Consider the following 17,729-nt stretch of genomic DNA (forward strand, 5'->3'; position numbering starts at 1 on the left):
TCTGGGAAAAAGAGGAGGGGCGAGCGCCGGAACCAGTCAGAGACGGAGACGCGTCGATGGTGTGCTGCTGTTATGCTGCTGTTGCCAATTGCTGAGGGAGCTGCAGATGAAGCTGGGCATGACGGGCATTCGCGGCTCTGGCAGACATGAACCAGGTGTTGGGGAGATGGCCAAGATTCTATTTGATGGGAAATGTCAGTTCGTATTGCAGTGAGGGCTGAATGCCCCGGTTGGCCGGAAAATGATCCCGTGTGATTTCAAGCTGACCAGCTCTAATGGGAAAAGCTGGTGGTTCCATGGCTTGCATGGTGAATGTTACGACCGTGTTAGCAAAGCGAAGCGGCATCGGGGCAGCTGAGGTACCTGCACCGCCACAAGAATCTGGGGCTGACGCTCACTAGCCACACCTAAACTCAGGGGTTCTCAATCTGCAATCTGTCTCTGATCGTGACAGCTTAGTCATGCTCCACCATCGCCAGCCAGCTTCAAGGTGTCCCCTGAGAGAGTGGCTCGACGCGAAGAAACGAGCCCGTCAACGCGATCAACCGACTTTCCACGCTCTTTTGTCGCTTGCGATACCCTTTCGACTCTTTGTGAGACTTCTTTTGTAATATCTCAATTTTTTCTTCATCAGACAATCCTCCTCATCACCCTTCACCACCTTCACGATGGCCTCCAAAGCGAACAAGTACTCGGTTATCCTGCCAACCTACAATGAGCGCAAGAACCTCCCCATTATGACCTGGTTGTTGAACCGCATGTTCACTGAGAAGTATGTATACCTGATATTATCTATACTTCCAAGAGCGCAGTCTGACCCTTCTAGCAACCTCGAATGGGAACTCATCATTGTCGACGACGGCTCCCCCGATGGAACCCAAGAAGTCGCTCTCCAGCTCGTCGAGGCCTACTCCCCCCACGTCGTGCTCAAGACCCGAACCGGCAAGCTTGGCCTCGGAACGGCCTACGTCCACGGTCTGCAGTTCGTTACTGGCAACTTTGTCGTCATCATGGACGCCGACTTCTCGCACCACCCCAAGTTCATCCCCCAGATGGTCGCTCTGCAGGAGAAGGGCAACTACGATATTGTCACTGGCACCCGTTACGCTGGTGACGGCGGTGTTTATGGTTGGGATCTCAAGCGCAAGTTTGTCAGCCGTGGCGCCAACCTGTTCGCCGATACTGTTCTCCGACCTGGCGTCAGCGACCTGACTGGTAGCTTCCGTCTGTACAAGCGATCCGTCCTCGAAAAGGTCATCTCCAGCACCGAGAGCAAGGGATACAGCTTCCAGATGGAGATGATGGTGCGCGCCAAGGCCATGGGCTGCACCGTCGCCGAGGTGCCCATCTCTTTCGTCGACCGTCTGTACGGCGAGAGCAAGCTGGGCGGTGACGAGATCGTCCAGTATGCTCAGGGTGTCTTCAACCTGTGGCTCAAGGTGTAAGAATATGATGAGGATCGATGATATTTACAAAAGGAGCACATCTTGTTGGATGGGGGCGTTTCGGCGGGAAGAATAGTACCGTTTAATCTAATACCACATTTCTTCAGCGCCTTCATGTGAGCTGCTCTTGTTGTGATGTCTGGCTAGATGTTTTCATCTACATGTTTCTCCCTCCTGTCACCATGATCGTCTGTCCTGTGACATACGAAAACAAGGGACTGGCTACAGCTAGAATGCTGCTCGCCGCCTCTGTCGCAGTTCCTGGCCTTCTCAGCGGAATGTCTGCATGTGCAGCATCTCCCGCGGCCTGCTTCTGCTTGGTCGGGATTCCCAAAGCAATCTTCTCGCCATCTGGTCCCTTCACAAAGGCCCCCTCCTCCTTGGCTGCTGTCAACCTAGTAGAGATGTGCCCAAACGCAACGGTATTCGCCCTCACACCAAACATAGGACCCCATTCTTTAGCAATCGTCTTGGTGAAGCCCGTAACTCCCGCTTTGGCGAGCGCATAGTTGAGCTGCCCAGCGTTACCATGCACGCCAGATGTCGACGAGATGTTGACAATGCATCGTGGAGCCCCGTCCTTTACACGGAAGTAAGGAGCCGCGGCACGGACGAGTGTGAAAGGCGCGGTGCAGTGCAGGGCGATGATGGTCTCCCACTGCTTGTCCGTCATCTTGTGGATGACACCGTCCCAGGTGTAGCCAGCGTTGTTGACGATGATGTTGATCTTGCCATCGCCAAACTCTGCAGCGCGCTTGATGAGAGTGTCTATGTAGTCTGCTTTGAGAACATCTCCAGAGACAGCAATGGCTTGGCCGCCATTGGATTTGATACTCTCAGCGACAGCGTTGCACTTGTCTGATAGTGTTAGTTTTGCACGGGCTGGAAATATGGTGTGAGGATCTCACCAGCATCAATGTCTGCAACAACAACTTTGGCTCCCTCATTTGCAAACAGTCTCGCTGCCTCGGCGCCAATGCCTTGTCCACTTCCAGTAATGATGGCCACTTGACCAGCCAACATACCCTTGGGGTAGTTGAGGTGGCCAGCGAGTTGGTTGACGCGATCCGACATTGTGAGTGTAGTTTCAAGGTTTCAAAGACAGGAAGAGAGTTGTGAAAGAACAATATGTCAAGACCGAACGGGATCCTAGAATATCTAGCTTCTGGCTCGCTGATGAGTGACGTTGTATTGTACCATCTGTGCCGAGGCTCCAGACGGCTTCGGCACCCGGAATGTGGGGTAGCTCCGGCCAGGGTGCCTCGGGCCCGGCGCTGGCTTACAGCACGACAATAGAGATACTGGTTACAATTATTGCATTATGAAAGGTACTTGTCATTACCTGCTAGCAAAGAGATGTTAGTATGATAGCCCGACTTGCCTCACAGTGTGGGCCACAGTCTGGATGTAGCCTCATTGCCTGTATAGCTCAGTGCTGACCCCTTTCAAGAACATCACAATCATCGTGTAGAAGTCAGGCAGTCAGGGTTTCATATTAATCGTCACTACAGTTTAAAGTCGCTGTTTGTCTTCTCCCATCCAGCAGACGACACCTCCATCGCTGCAACCCTCTCCGTCAACTTGAGCTTCATGTTTCGGTGCTTCTCCGTACACAGCTCATACACGGTAGATAGATTGAACAAGAGAGTATGTGATGATAAGCCCGAGTCGACCAGCTCTTCAAGTATCTCTCGTCCCTGGAGATGATTAGCATACGTCGACATGATGGTTACTGGGAAACCTACTTCTTGGATCCTGCCAAGATACAACAGACACACAGCCGTGTTGACGCCAACCATCTCGTCGTCCATGGTCTCCTTCAACTCCTTCCAACTCTCCAACGCATTTTCGTACTCGGCATCTGCCATGTCACATAGTGCTGTGATAAGCTTCTCAGCATTCTCGTCGCTCGCAGAAACCTGGCGTGCACACGCTCTGGCACTATCAGCATCTCCAAGGTGAAGCCATAGCAACGCCTTGGACAGCGTCATCCTTCCATCGCCACGATCCCGCAGGGTACTTAAGTGGTGCGCTGCGCCTGTGAGGTCCTCTAGCTCGATAAGTGCGCCGGCGACTTGAATACCGAGGTCACCGAGACGAGCTTTCCAGAGCTCTGTTACTGAGTTGTCATGTTGGGCTGCTGCCTTGGCGATTCGGTCACGGGCTTCTCTGGCGAGATCATGGTAACTCATGACAGCTCGTCGAGCGTCACCGAAGCCGAGAGCTTGAAGTCGAACGTTGAGAACGCGGAGCTCCCAGGGCACCAGGTGTTCTCCGGTTGTCTCATCAACATACTTCCTGATATCGTTGAGATCTTCCAAGGCCTTCACCTCCTGGGCAGCCAAGGGGGTCGCATCAATCAGAGTCAGACATGCCAGGCGAGTATACAACAAGCTAAAGATCTTGGCAGAATCCGTAGGATCTATTCCTCCGCTAGCTCCTGAGCCTGTAAGTTCTTGAACAGCGGCGATAGCAGCCGCTCTGAAGTGGCCGTTGGCGAGGAGCTCTTCGAGAGGCGCCTCAGGGCTCGGCTGCTTTTGCGAGTTGCGGAATGCTACCGGCACGTTGAGAGGAGTGAGGGGGTGGTAGATCTCTGGGCGAAGGAGAAAGGAGAAATCTTTTGCTTTGGCCTCGCCGAGTTGAGATACAGGGGTTCCTGTGGAGGATCGAGGGAGTGGTGATGAGATCCTGGGTCGATGGGTTGATGCTCGGTGAGCAGCGACAGCAGCGGGTTGGTGAGACGTTAGAGGGTCACTGGAAGAGGTTAGGTATCATCTAAGTATAGGAAGAAAAAATCTCACTCGTCAACATCGAGAGGCCCTTTAGTAGAGGACCGTGGTCGAGCTGAGCCGCGTTAGCTGAGATGCACCGATTCACAGCTGAGCTGTTAAGAGTAGTGGGTAATTGAGATGACGTGCCCCCTTCATATGCGGGAGAGTGAACGCGGTAACGTGCGACCCTGGTGTAAAATTTGGAGACATACTCTTGGTGACAGACTTATTCCGGGAATGCCCTTGACTTCCTGTCCTTTGTGGTTCACCCATGACCTTGATTTCAGAGGACTATCTTGTTGACGCTGGAGTTGGACCCGTGAGCTTGGTGCGATGATGGGCAGCGCGGATAATCATCGGCTATCATTCTCGACCTCAACTTCGGGACTACATGAGATTCAAGACTTACCAACTGTTTCGCGTTAAAGAAGGGACATGTGTTTATTTTTGGGTGCAATCTTTAGCTACTGATTTCTGAAAATGAGGCACTAGGATGTTGGTCCTTTCGTAGGAAATCGACAAAAAATTCGGGAGCCTATTGCCCACCAAGCACACAGCAGGACATAGATGCGACACCACCCTCCCAACAGCGTTATAACGACTTCGAGAATCAGGAAGTGTATGAAAGCCTCTTTGAAGTTTGCCTCGCCAACTATGCCAGGACCATTTTCCAAGACCCTACCTGGTTGGGCCAATGCTGGTAGCCGTCGGCAGCTGGCACCCTCCCGAACGGAAGACTGACATGGCACGGCCATATGCGACGGGAGTTTCGCATAGTATGTCGTGTTCTAGCAAGTATTGTGCCAAACTTTGACTTCTTATTCGTCACAGGTTCAGTTCTGAAAGTACTGCTGAAGAAGGTAGTCCAGTTCCCGATTGTTGACTCAGGAGTTTCGTGTAAACTCATGTCATCTTCCATACCCGAGACCGTCTTTTGTTTTATGCTACCAGTGGCTATTTCAACTCTTTTGATGAAGAATTTTTGTAACGGGATTGTGGAATTACTGGTGCTAGCTTTACCTCTCGAGTCGAGGAGTGTAAGTGTTAACACATTCATCATCTATGGACACTCACAAAGCTAGCCAAAATGCGCCATGCCGCCAAACGAATTAATTTCTGAAATCACCAGCATAAAGAATAGCCCTAGCACAGGGCTTTGATTCATTCGCTGGCTGTGGGTGGCATATGGGGCTCAGGCTTTGCAGTGAATCACTGCCCGTCACCTAACACCCGCTGTCATCCCCTCTCCCCCAGCAACCAACGACTGGATCTCTTTTCTATCTCATTCTCTGCCCAGTGGAAATTTTAAACCTCCCAACAACAACTCCACATCGGAGGTCTCCTACCACCCCTTGGATTCTTCGCCTATCAATCCTGATCCCCAAAGGATCTCCGAAGCTTTGGCTGTGGTCCATCACGATGGGGTCCAAGAGCGCTCGCAAACATGCCGCGCAAAAGCAAGACGACCAAAGTTCTGGTGAGATCATTTTGTTTTGGGTTGGAACAACCAGCACTGACAACCTCCTAGATCCCACCGAAGCCGGTCTCCGGCAGCTCATCCCCGATGGCGACATCATACTTCTCGTTGGGCCCAAGCAGGAAAAGATCCAGATCTCGTCGCATCTGCTCTGCCTAACCTCGCCAGTCTTCAAGGCCATGCTGAAGTCTGATTTCAAAGAGGGCAAGGCACTCCGCGAAGCAAACGACGGCCCTGTTGAGATCGAGCTTCCCGAGGACTCTCCAGACGCGGTGTAGAACGCCTATAGTGTCCTCTACGGAGCAGATCCCAGCATGAAGCTATTCACGCCCGCGCAAATCCAAGACATTGCTATTTTGGCGGACAAATACCAGATGGTCGATCGATTCTCGTTCGCTGAAGCATTCTGGCTGAAGCCACCACCAGTTGATAAGCGGATAGACTTTGAAGCAACGTGGAGATTGATGACGGCCGCGTATTTTCTCAAGTCGCATCGTAGACTGGTACAGTTGAGCAATGTTTTTGTCACTCATAGACAAGTGTCGCTCGTGAAGTTCGCCTCTCAGATGTCAAACTGGACTCTCGGGCTGAAGCTGTCCTGTAAGACACCCCCCCATTCTGTTGCCTTTTCCCCCCATGCAGGTAGAGTCACGACATAGCTAATCTCAAAGAAACAGTGGCGATAGAGGAGTATCGAAGTCGCCACATGAACACAGTGGGCATATGTCTTCATTGCTTTGAGCAGGTAGAAAAGACTGGCCTTGGGTTTGTGGACAAGAGTCCCAAGTGCCCAGACCCAACTCATGCCCCCACCAAATAAAGCAAGGGAATGCTCAGCCGAAGGCAAAGCATGAGGAGAACGAAACAGCATCGCTCGGGTCACGGGAAGGGTTAATGCGGACAATGAGGTCGAGTTTATGATCTGGCTTGGGGATATGGTGAAGATTAGAAGCCTGCAAGGAAGAATACATATTTCGCAAATGCCACTAGCATGCGCAATGCACCAAGGATGCTTCTCAATCTCTTCTCAATCTCGACTTTGTGTCTATCGTGATGTGATGTTCATCGTGAGGGTTTGTCTCGCACCACCAACTCGCCCACCCCCCACAGCTCAAACGGAGCATCACCGGTGGCAGCACTTGCCGAGCTGATACGCACAACACCGATCTCGACATACGTGAATATACTTGATGCCTTGCGAGGTGAAACGGAGGCAGCTATCCCGCTTCATTTTCCGGTCATTGGCTACAGGCAGCGGGCACTGGTGACTGTCACTGGCAACTGTCACTGGCAGCTAGCAGCTTGTTTACCTCCAGCCTTGGGCCCATTCTTGCAACGGAAAATCTTTTTGTGAGATGAACTCTTGAGAAACTCATCGCGCGCTCTCTCCCCCTCCTCCTCCTCACTTCCTCATCTCCTCCCTCATCACACATCACTCTCGGGTCACAACGCATCGCCATGCCTCCCAAAAAGCTGGTACCGGCGAAAAAGAGAAAGCGGCCTGGTAAGGGCCAAATATTGGCACACGAAAGTACTGTAAACTGACATCTACCAGAGCCCGAAACAGCCTCGAAGGAGGATGAAACGCCCTTCATGAGAGAGATCATCCCAGATGGCGACGTCATCCTCATCGTTGGCCCTGAGAAGTCCAAGATACAGGTCTCTTCCCATCTCCTTCGCACCACCTCACCTGTGTTCAACGTCATGCTCGGCCCCAACTTCAAAGAAGGAGCCGCCCTTCGAGAAAATGAGGGCCCGACCGAGATTGTCCTCCCGGAAGACAACGCCAAAGCCCTATGGAACGTCTACAGCACTCTCTACGGAGCCAATCCTCACGTGAACAAGCTCAAGCCGGACGAAATCTACGATGTAGCCGTCCTAGCCCAGAAGTATGACCTGATCGATCGACTTGAGCTCGCCTGCGAATCGTGGTTTGCACACACCGGTGCCATTACCTATGGCTCAACCAAGAAAGACTGGAAGATGCTATTGGCGGCGTACTGGCTCCGCAGTGAACTTGGGTTCAAAAACACCAGCATTATGCTTATTGAAGCAGACCAAGAGCCTCTCTACAGATTTGGGATGGGAACATCAGACCAGGTCCTCGGGCTGAGGCTCTGCCGTAAGCGATTATCCTAACCCCCTTGATTCAGCGTCACTAATGTGTTGGGGTTGCAGTGGCTATCTACGAGCTTAGAGTCGCTGGATTCGAGGACTTTGGACTTTGTCTGAGTTGCTTTGAGTCCCCGGAGACGGAAGAATTCTCAGAGGGGAATCCCAAATGCACGTCTAAGTACAGAGAATCCGTTTTACCTTGAGCCAGCTACTCGGACACGACGAGCGCATTCTGCACAGAGTTGAAGCATGAGGGTTAGGCACATGGCTGTTCAAGATAGAGACGAATTTAGTAGCCATCTCTGTGACTAAATCAATACTGAGCTAGTACTTGTCCTACAATACGCTCGTGACTGCAAGCATGGTGATGTTGAGCCTACGTGTCTCAGCCCACATTAGAAGGCCCTGACCTCATGGAAAAGAGAACATCGCTACCCAAGAATAACCGCCCGCATCTCGAAAGCTTAAATCTCGATGTCCCAGGTATCACAGTATGTGCTGGCGCGGAATCGGGCAGCTGGCTTGCTTCGCGAGAAAGTCGTCCGGCTTCGTCAGGAAGCAGTGTAAGCATAGCCCATTACCGGTCTCTGAGATGCGATTCACCATTACCCTGCGCAACTCTTCGATTCCAACTATGTTTTTCTCATTAGCTGATATCCATGAAGATAACAAAGAGAGATGCCACTTACGCGCGAGCGACAGCCCGAGTTCCCTGTCTTTCATCTTGTTGATCTGTTCGCACATCGAATGCCCAGGCAACTCTCCTGCCATCCAAAAGGTCAGAAAGGAGAAACCGGGGGCATATCTGAACCAATATGATGCCAATAACAACTGCCAGGCGTCATCGCGAGTCTCAGGCCTGTAAGAGTTTGCTCGGGGTGACATGGTCCAGTGCATGGCCGCAAACTGAAATCGCTTGGCCAACTCCCATTTATACACGAACACGGCGACTCCGAGGATCTCGCCCGGGTTGAGATTGAGCATTTGGGGGTCCGATCCGTAGAGGGATTTGAAAGTGTGGAGAACTGCCTCGGGACTGTCGCCTTCTAGTTGTAGGTATTTGACAGGCTTGTCACCTCTTTCTCTGAGCCGCCTTTGGCCTTCGTTCATCGGCAAGGAGAGCATCTCCTTGAACACTGGGGAGACGAGGCACAGAAAAGACGAAGAGACCTGGATTTTGACCTTGTCTGGGCCGACAACCAGGACGACGTCGCCGCCGGCCACCGAGCCATACTTACCTTCCTTCTACAACAGATTCCGTACATAGAAAGAGCTCGTCACCATGAGAGATGAACATCAGAGTTTCTTGTTGTCCACCTAGGCAGTCTACGCTGGATCTGCCTATTCACAATACTCTACAATGTTTTCCTCGCGTCGTCGATCCATCCATACTCATCCCCGAGATACTTTTTCACCCTCAAATCGCCAGACCTGGCATGCACCTCAAAGTTCTCGGCCCTTGAACACCTCCCACAGAGCCTGCCCATCTCCCCGCTCGCCCTTTCGTCCACAATCTCTTGGTACGTCTGCGTCTTGAGGAACTTGCCCACCCAGAGACCTCCGGTGTAGTTGCCCACCTTTCGCGTTGGTAGGACGTGGTTGCTACCGATGCACTGTCATCAATCTAGGCGATCGTGTGCGACAAACTGTTCGGGTCCTCGTGAAGCTTCTTGTTCGTGATAGAACCCCCTTTTCATGTCCTCATGTTTTGACTTCTCGGCATGCACGTTGGTATGCCGCCACAGATATTAAAATGTGGAGTAGAGCAATCTGACTGGAGGTCGAAGGTTCTCCAAGGGCGGGCTGAAGGTAAGTCTGCCGCCAGGGGTTGCTTGAAGGACCAATGCTGAGCATCACGACACCCGTAACCATATGGTGGAAGTAGTCCAGGATCTCTATAAGAAGGATTGCCAGGAGTCATTCCGACTCCTCATATACGCTCGGTGAAAGCATCTGAGGCCGTTTCGGTACTGTCGTCGACTGATATTTCAAGTTCCGTGGATGTTGCGCTTTCGGACGAGGGTGATGTCGAAACTGTATGGCTTTCGGTTCGACGTGTCTTGGCTGTTGGCTCTGAGATATCGTGACTATCTCCTCCAATCAAGCTATGTGAGTTCTCGATGAACCCTCGACAGACGTGAAGTCTTAATATTTGGCAGTTGTGGCAAATAGCACGACGTCCATCACATAGAGTCTGTTGGCACTGATCATGCCAAATACATAGCTTTTACTCGCCTTGATTTTCTGTTTACGACAAGTTACACATCCCCTTTCATGCTAGCACTTATTAAACAGGAAACCCTCTAGAAACAAGTACGTTAACTTATCGTGAATGTTCTTCCTCGCAGTCGTTTCGTTGCCCGAGTTGTGCGTGGACCGCTCAAGCTTTCGATTGACTCAGATTGAGTGAGGGGGACATCGAAGGCAGGAACCTGCCATCCCGTGGCAAGGTCTTCTTTAGTGAAAGTTGAAAGAAACAAATATTGTTTGCCTTCGAGCCCTTCAGAAGTCCATTCTTGGCTGTGGTCAAAGGGTTGAGACAGTTGAAGTTGGTCGAGATATGCGAGGAATGGAGTCAAGAATGGTGAACAAAGAGCTAACGGAAACAGGACGGCCGTCATTCAACAACTAGATAGGTACCTATCTTCCTCCGGTGCCTCCAAACGCCTTTTGAATTCCATGTTCTCATGATTCCATCATGGTTCAATGATCAACGTACAACATGAATCATGTGATGATTCAGACAGTATGACATGCCAAAATGGATCTCTACTCATCTGCCTCTCAAGGCATCAACATCCCCCTTTCCTTCATCCAGCTTGCTCTTACATAGCTCATCGATGCAAGTATCCTCCCTAGAGATGTCGGTCCGGGAAATCGCAGTTCGTTCGTGGCTCGATCAAGTTCTCGTCGGCGTTCAGGAAGCAGTCGAGGCAGAGACCCATTTCCATCGTTCCTCCTTCGATCTGGAGCTGTTGAATCGCCACTGTTCCAGGTCAGCCCCTTTCCTCCAACTATCTGCTTCTTGGTTAACTTACTACCAAGCCGAAGGCCAAGAATTTTGTCCGGAGTCTCGTTGGCATACTTGAAGAGCGAGGGGCCACATGCTCTAGCAAGCTCTTTGCTCATTTCAAAGAAAGAGCAGCGAAGTCGAAGCCAGAATGCCGCCGTCATCAAGTGCCAGCATTCTTCGTTGTCGACAGGGATAGACCGCATCCAGAAGGTGCCGATGAACTGAAAGCGAGGAGCCATTCTGTACTTGTCCACCAAGACAGCCACCTCCTGTATCTCCTTGGTCGTGAGCTGTCCCATAACTGGGTCGGCGCCGTAAAGGATCTTGAGGGCGTGCAAAAGGGCGAGCGCGTTGTCATCGGGTAACTCCATCGTACCTTGAAGGCCGTCTGGGGTCTTGATAAGACCAGAGCTTATCATGTCGTCGAAGACTGGTGAAGAGGTGCGAAGGAGGTCCACGGAAACTTGGATACACCGTTGTTCCGGGCCGACAACGAGGACCAGGTCCCCGCCGGAGATGACGACATACATCGTGAATTTTGAGTCCCTAATAGTGAATCAGTATCAAAGAAGCCTGTGTGTAGGTAACCGCGGACCTTGGTCTTCTGTATGGTCCTTGTGCTCAGGTTGGGCAGTGGTGAAAGGTGAGTGTTGGTGATTGCGAGCAACAGGAAAATAAACAAAGGAGAGACCCGAAGGTTCCAGAATGCATTTTATTTGCTAATTATTAGGCAGTTTACGGTGGCCAGCTGTCGGCAGCTGGCAAACAATCAACCATTCACCTCTACTCTGCATTCGTCAACCCCCTAGCTCGCTGTCTGCAGCAGATGCATTTAGTACCCTCCCCACTGGACCATTGAAGAATGAAGTAGCACAGCCTTGCTAAAAAAAAACCATAGAGGTTAATAAGCATGAGGTAGTTAAGATATTTAGGCATTTGCTCGCAGAGTGATCTAAAATTGGCATAGTATCTTATAACTAGCATCGAAGCCAATGTTAGATGGACTTCAATAACTATACAAATCGTAACGAGCGAGAAATCATAAAACCTAGCCATATTATGTCATTGGCCATTTATTGCCAAAGTCTTATTGCCTAACTAAGCGGCATGAGTTAAGCCGGTACCGAATATAAGACGCGGCGTTTTCAACTACCCTCAGAATACAGCCTATCCCTAGCCACCATGCAGGACCGCAATATCTTGGCCACCTCGGACGTTCAACATGAGCCAAGATCCTGGTCTCTATCGAGCTTCTAATATCATTCAATACTTGGGAAACTGAGATCAGGTACGAGATTTCAGTCATTTCAAGTCGAGTGGTTGCTACCTTCGAGACCTAAGCTAGTCCACACGTTGATCTTTAGCAGGTAGACCGCACCCAGATTCCTAGCCAGACTAGTCGATGTACTGCATATCAGCTAAGGCCCAAGACGCATTAGGGAGCTTCTTTCGAACAATACCTCACCCTCTTGATTCTGGGCCAGGTGATTGACACCCCCGTTGGGGGGTAAGTATATGTCTACCTTTTAAGGCGCCTGTTACTAACCGCTCCACGTCAGCTTCGGCTCTGAGAGCCCGAACAGGATTATTGTTGATTGCCGTGGCAAAGTTAGTGTCAATGAGTCCAGGTTGGTAAACGCCATGGTACCTCTGGATAAAATCATGGTCAGGCCCATGGCTGAGATACTGTTTCTGTACTGACTAGTCCACCTCTCAGCTTGGCCCAGGTAGCAAAAGCGTCTCCCATAGTCAATAAACGGCCCTCAGTACCCTGGTTCCTCAAAATACAGACGTTGGGCCTACAAAGACTGATATAGGAGGTGAGAGTGTATTGCCCATGACGAGACTTGCACTGACTCCGTAAGCGAAACTTAACAAGGCTACACGGTACGGACAGGCGCTCTATTTCTCATCTCCAATGTGGAAGTCTCCCAGGAGAGAATTTCGGAACAGAAAGTCAAAGGCGCAAAGAAGCAGCTCGTGCAAATGGGCGAGACTGAAAGCCTGGTTGAAGTTTGCGTCGCCAAACAGTTGGCCTAGGCCGAGGCGTGTGCCAAACTTGACGATGCCAAAACCAAGCTGCTGGTATGGCCTTCTCTTTTCTGTGATGCTCTTGGTGACTGCATTAATGCTTCTTGCAAGATGCCAGGATGAACCATGCCGATCAGCAAGCAAGTGCAGATCACGGTGAGAGGCAGAAGAACATCAGAGACGTTCGTCAAGTCGATTGATCTTGAAACTCAGTTAACGTGATACTAGTCTCAAGCCAAAACTCATGCTAGATGGATGGATTGGGCTGTGAATAGGGACAAGTTCCGGGTCGGCTACGCTTTTGGCCTGTACATCCACAATGTCATCCCCAGGCCCAGTCACTGACACTCAGCATAGCTTTGGTAGATCGCGACTCCATCGTGGCTAGGATCAAGGAAGCTAATGCTTGTCTGATAACCCCTCCAATAAGGCCTCGTGAAACTGGAGAACCTGAGACGCATGAAGGATGCATACTCGACCTATGAGACAGTGAGCACACCCTTCACGCTACTTTTACAAACATGCGGCACTAACAGAAATCACAAAGGCTCAAGAATAGTGAGCAAGATGAACTTGTTCGTCTTCAGAAAGAAGTTACCATTTGCCAGAAAAATGCTACTCAACTCAACTTGAATCTTGATCAAACAAACGCTGCAGTTTCCGAGACGGATCCCGAGACGAAGAAGGTTGTGGAAGCATGCGAAAAGGAATCTACCGACGCCAAAGGAAAACTTAATGGTGTTAAGGAGAAATTAGAACAAAAAAGGGCAGAGTATACGTCGAATGAGAAGACGGCCGACGAGAATCTCCAGAAGACTACGAAACAGCTTTGCGGGCTTAAGAAGAATGTCTCAGCGGCACGAAAGAAGTTCGCCGAGGATGATAGAACTGGCAAAGCCAGCTCCAGGAAAGAGCTAGCAACGGCAGTGGACGGGCTGGAGACGAGCAAAGACAAGTGGATTGAGGAGAGGGGGTGTTGCAAGAGGCTCAAAGCCGCATCTCCATGGCAGAGATGAAGATGACCGGGAGGGGAAATATATCAATTCGGTCAACAATCAGTAGATTGAGGCTATCGAAGCACTGCTTAGGGCCTACCGTCAGCCATTATCGACATCGAGGCGAACCGCAACATCATCCATACTGATAAGTTTAGCATGCGAGCTCAGCAGGCACCAAAAGCCCCGGATGAGGATGGAAATTCCGAGTCTGAAACCTGGACCAAGATCACCTTCACCATCGAGGCCAAAAGCGAGAGCACCAGCACCAGAGAGCAAGCCACCACCGCCAGTATCGACCTGAATGCTAGCGGCTGGTTCGCTTCACTTCATGCCGACAGCAGTGTGAGCGGTGCCAGCAATAAAATTCAGAAAGGCCTGTTCGAATGCACTGTAGACGCGTTCTTCTCCGCCATCCTGGTCACCATCCGCCGTCCTTGGCTACATACTGATCTCTTCCAAGACTTTGACATTGACACATTCGACGACGTCAAACTGAGCTCCGGCGACGCCAAAATTAACACCCGGATTGAAAGAGGTGACGGCGACTAAGCTTGCCGACTATAGCAAGTTCCCAGCGTGCCCAACCAGCTTCATCGCGGCCGCTGGCACGGTCCTCGAGTTCAAGAGCACCAAGTCTAAAAGCGAGGAGCTCATGTCCCACCTCTTAACCGGCATCTCCATCAAGGCCAACTACAGACCACGGGGTCTGAGTGGCGGCGCTTCGTTCAAGACGGACAGCAAAGATTCGTCAATGAGGATGGAGGTCCGCGGCGGTGCGTCGTGCAGCTCGTTCTAGGCGTCGCAGATCGTTGGATGGGTATCGGAGATCGTTGGATGGGTATCGGAGATCGTTGGATGGGTATCGGAGATCGTTGGATGGGTATCGGAGATCGTTGGATGGGTATCGGAGATTCCGCCGCAGCTTTCGCGGCAAAGGGGAGGGTTGGTAGTCTTTCTAGTCCTCCAAACAGGTTGTTTCGTTTGTCGTGTTTGGTGATTGGTGTTGGATATTAACAACAAGGCCGACCATCTTCCTAGGAACAGTGACAGGTCACTGCCTCGCCCGTGGCAAACACAAACACAAGTTCACCCAAGAACAGTCACCTCCTCCATCTTCTCTCTCCCTGTTCATCCCAGGTTTCCTTCTCACTATCTTTTACTTGCACAACCTACACCCAACACTCAACGTTCAACACCATGGGAGACAATAGAGGCAAAAAGCGGCCGGCTGAGGAGGCCTTCGCCGACGATCTCGAGTTCGACAGGATCGCCCCAAACGGAGACGTTACCTTCGTGCTCGACGAGGGCAACACGAGAGTCCGGGTCAACTCCGCAGTCATGAAGAATGCGTCGCCCGTTTTTGCCGCCATGCTGGGCCCCAACTTTAAGGAAGGACATGCTCTCAGCGCAGGTGATTGTGCATCCGTCGATGTCCCATTGCCTGAGGACGACGCAGTCGCTTTCGGGTGGGTTTGCCGTGTGCTGCATTCTCAGGCCGACACAAACCTCTAGTCACCGACCCCAAAGGAGATTATCCAGGTCTTGGACATCGCCGAGAAGTACGACCTCCAGAAGGGAATACAGATTTCGATTCAGGTCTGGATTGACCGGCAAGAGGATCTTAACACCAACGGCCTCTGGCTTTTGTCACTTGCCTGCTGTCGAGCCCACGACGCCGAGGCTTTCAAATCCACCACTCGCCGTCTCATCCTCAATCACTCAGGGTCATTCGTCGAACTCGCAGCGAAAACAGAAAACGTGATTCCCGGACCAGACGCAGGGCGTACTGTGTACAGACTTGCCGGTAAGACGTTACTCTCAGCCCATATCTCCCGCTTGCCCACGTCAAATACTAACCCACCCTTTCTATCTAGCAATTTTTGAAGAGACGCGGAACGAAGCACTCTCTAATGTACTCAAGGTTTTTCACACGGACCTACCCAGCGCCCTTGAAAAGTGCCGTTGTCAGCACCATTCAAGCACCTTGCAACCTGAGTACTGTCAAGCTCTTCAAGGCCAGAGGGAAGCCACCCAATATAGCCACTCCATCAAAAGCACCATTGGCATCCTGTTGGGCGTGTTGTTCAAGGCATTTACCCCTGGCCGTTGCAAAGACTGCGCTGGATCTCGATTGAGAGAATATGAGCGCATCCATAAGGCCAGCGTCAATCTCGAAAACGAAGTGAAGGGAGTCTGTCTCCCTTGCTTCGACTGGGCCTCAGACAGAGAGAAGTGCACAGGGAGGGGAATACTTCGCTTCAAGTGCGTACCAGGTAACCAAGAGTCTGCCTGGTTTCTTCAGGCTACTCTATAAACCTAGGCACAAATATTTCATGTAACTGCTATGGCCCGGTTCATAGGGAAATAATTTAAAGGATGAAACGGATAGATATTTCATCATCAAACAGTCAAACCGATCCCAGCTCAAAATTTTGCCAAGTAAGCTGGGCAGGGCGTTGACAGAGAGGGCTGTCACCTGCCTTCATGCCGTCGCCCAACGTGAATGCCTTAACGTTCCCCCACTTCGCCCAATCCGTTCATGCTACCTCTTACATCGCCCAGCTTCACATCTTCTAAAACATGAGCACGCCTAGTCCCGCCCACAAGCGCAAACGAGGCGACGATTCGCCGTCCGGGAGAAACATCACCAAAGAGGAAGGGATCTTGGAGCGCGTCGCTCCCGATGGAGATGTCATCTTTGTCGTCGGTGGGGGACTCGATAAGGTCCAGGTTCAATCGAGCATCATGAAGAGTGCCTCTCCTGTCTTCTCCGCCATGCTGGCAGGTCATTTCAGGGAAGGTCAGATGCTCCATTATGCTGCGGCTTGCGGGCAGCCAGTCGATATTCCTCTTCCTGGCGATGATTTCGAGGCTTTCAAGCTTATCTGCATCGCTATCCATCGCCAAGCCAGCACCACGCAGTACTGCCCATCCGAAGAAGTACTCATGCGAGTCCTCGAGATCGCTGACAAGTACAATCTTGTCGACTCGGTTTTCCTTTCCATGGAGTTTTGGGTCAGAAAATATGTCCCCGATCCAACTCTCAACCATTTTCTTCTCATGATCATATGCCACCAAATCAAGTCCCAAGAGCTCTTTCAACTCTTCAGTCGGTCTCTCGTCCTCAATCATGGGGGTTCATTCATGTCCCTCGCTGTTGAGAACGAGCAACATATCTGCGACTCGGTTCCTCGTGGAACTATCTACAAGCTTGCCTGTAAGTTTTGCGCTCCTCTTCTCCATTCCGTGCTAAACCGTGCCATTTGTCCAGGTGCCTTGGAAGAAATGCGAGCAACTATGATGCGGAGGATTACAAAGTTCATCAATGCCGAGCTTATGGCCCGGTTCAATAATGGTCACTCGGATAATGAAATGTCCTCGGACATTATACCATACTATCGACTGCTCAGAGGGGTGTTGGATTCCTACTCGAGGAACCCCGGCCTACACAGCGTCGGCAACGACTACTCGATCAGCGACTTGACCTCACAGATCCTAAAAATCGAAACTAGTTTTCCGGCGGAGCGCTCCTTTAACAGAATTTCTCCAAATGCTGTTCCAATCTACATGGCGTTGTTGAGGCGGTTGCGCGGCTTGAATGAGACCTTTGTAGGGTTGTGTCTCGACTGTCTCGAGGTCGACAAGTTGGACTTTGACTGCCGAGGAATCCACAAGTAACGCTGACGACAGCAAGGAAAGGCCGATATGATACATAGCTTCTTCAGTATATATAGATTCCCTGGTATATCGCATTGTATAAGTTTCTCGCGAGATTCAATTCTTGAATTTATTGGTGATAGTTCCTCTTTAGATGTCCTTTGTGTGAGCGTGTCGTGAGAAGCTGGGCAGTTTTTACACCAAAAACAAGCCCCACCTTCT

The 17,729-nt window shown here is 51.1% G+C and overlaps 9 protein-coding genes across 9 annotated transcripts; 5 read left to right on the top strand and 4 right to left on the bottom strand.

Moving 5' to 3' along the window:
- Window positions 1–668: 668 nt before the first annotated feature.
- NECHADRAFT_94136 (glycosyltransferase family 2) lies at window positions 669–1,445 on the top strand (the record flags this gene model as incomplete). Its single annotated transcript, XM_003042134.1, has 2 exons — window positions 669–772; window positions 827–1,445. The coding sequence occupies 2 exons, from the start codon at window positions 669–671 to the stop codon at window positions 1,443–1,445; spliced, it is 723 nt and encodes a 240-aa protein (XP_003042180.1).
- A 157-nt stretch (window positions 1,446–1,602) lies between these two features.
- On the bottom strand, window positions 1,603–2,519 carry NECHADRAFT_42518 (uncharacterized protein; the record flags this gene model as incomplete). Its single annotated transcript, XM_003042211.1, has 2 exons — window positions 1,603–2,303; window positions 2,354–2,519. 2 exons carry the CDS (start codon window positions 2,517–2,519, stop codon window positions 1,603–1,605), a joined length of 867 nt encoding a protein of 288 aa, XP_003042257.1.
- Window positions 2,520–2,922: 403 nt separating this feature from the next.
- On the bottom strand, window positions 2,923–4,505 carry NECHADRAFT_69870 (uncharacterized protein). The gene is made up of 4 exons (XM_003042212.1): window positions 4,429–4,505; window positions 4,247–4,289; window positions 3,191–4,199; window positions 2,923–3,142 (listed from the first exon to the last, which is right to left on the bottom strand). The coding sequence occupies exons 1-4, from the start codon at window positions 4,487–4,489 to the stop codon at window positions 2,951–2,953; spliced, it is 1,305 nt and encodes a 434-aa protein (XP_003042258.1). The 5' UTR covers window positions 4,490–4,505; the 3' UTR covers window positions 2,923–2,950.
- A 1,130-nt stretch (window positions 4,506–5,635) lies between these two features.
- On the top strand, window positions 5,636–6,513 carry NECHADRAFT_81245 (uncharacterized protein; the record flags this gene model as incomplete). The annotated part of the gene is made up of 3 exons (XM_003042135.1): window positions 5,636–5,880; window positions 5,983–6,293; window positions 6,371–6,513. The coding sequence occupies 3 exons, from the start codon at window positions 5,636–5,638 to the stop codon at window positions 6,511–6,513; spliced, it is 699 nt and encodes a 232-aa protein (XP_003042181.1).
- A 638-nt stretch (window positions 6,514–7,151) lies between these two features.
- NECHADRAFT_81246 (uncharacterized protein) lies at window positions 7,152–8,011 on the top strand (the record flags this gene model as incomplete). The annotated part of the gene is made up of 3 exons (XM_003042136.1): window positions 7,152–7,197; window positions 7,249–7,815; window positions 7,872–8,011. The coding sequence occupies 3 exons, from the start codon at window positions 7,152–7,154 to the stop codon at window positions 8,009–8,011; spliced, it is 753 nt and encodes a 250-aa protein (XP_003042182.1).
- A 283-nt stretch (window positions 8,012–8,294) lies between these two features.
- Window positions 8,295–9,680, bottom strand: NECHADRAFT_81247 (uncharacterized protein; the record flags this gene model as incomplete). The annotated part of the gene is made up of 5 exons (XM_003042213.1): window positions 8,295–8,440; window positions 8,498–8,978; window positions 9,047–9,053; window positions 9,201–9,421; window positions 9,522–9,680. The coding sequence occupies 5 exons, from the start codon at window positions 9,678–9,680 to the stop codon at window positions 8,295–8,297; spliced, it is 1,014 nt and encodes a 337-aa protein (XP_003042259.1).
- Window positions 9,681–10,663: 983 nt separating this feature from the next.
- On the bottom strand, window positions 10,664–11,351 carry NECHADRAFT_81248 (uncharacterized protein; the record flags this gene model as incomplete). The annotated part of the gene is made up of 2 exons (XM_003042214.1): window positions 10,664–10,794; window positions 10,847–11,351. 2 exons carry the CDS (start codon window positions 11,349–11,351, stop codon window positions 10,664–10,666), a joined length of 636 nt encoding a protein of 211 aa, XP_003042260.1.
- A 3,696-nt stretch (window positions 11,352–15,047) lies between these two features.
- Window positions 15,048–15,362, top strand: NECHADRAFT_42613 (uncharacterized protein; the record flags this gene model as incomplete). The annotated part of the gene is made up of 1 exon (XM_003042137.1): window positions 15,048–15,362. One exon carries the CDS (start codon window positions 15,048–15,050, stop codon window positions 15,360–15,362), a length of 315 nt encoding a protein of 104 aa, XP_003042183.1.
- Window positions 15,363–16,430: 1,068 nt separating this feature from the next.
- NECHADRAFT_81250 (uncharacterized protein) lies at window positions 16,431–17,528 on the top strand (the record flags this gene model as incomplete). The annotated part of the gene is made up of 2 exons (XM_003042138.1): window positions 16,431–17,067; window positions 17,122–17,528. The coding sequence occupies 2 exons, from the start codon at window positions 16,431–16,433 to the stop codon at window positions 17,526–17,528; spliced, it is 1,044 nt and encodes a 347-aa protein (XP_003042184.1).
- Window positions 17,529–17,729: the final 201 nt, after the last annotated feature.

Source organism: Fusarium vanettenii (assembly GCF_000151355.1).
Source record: "Fusarium vanettenii 77-13-4 chromosome 6 genomic scaffold NECHAsca_37_chr6_2_0, whole genome shotgun sequence".
Taxonomy (NCBI): Eukaryota; Fungi; Ascomycota; class Sordariomycetes; order Hypocreales; family Nectriaceae; genus Fusarium; species Fusarium vanettenii.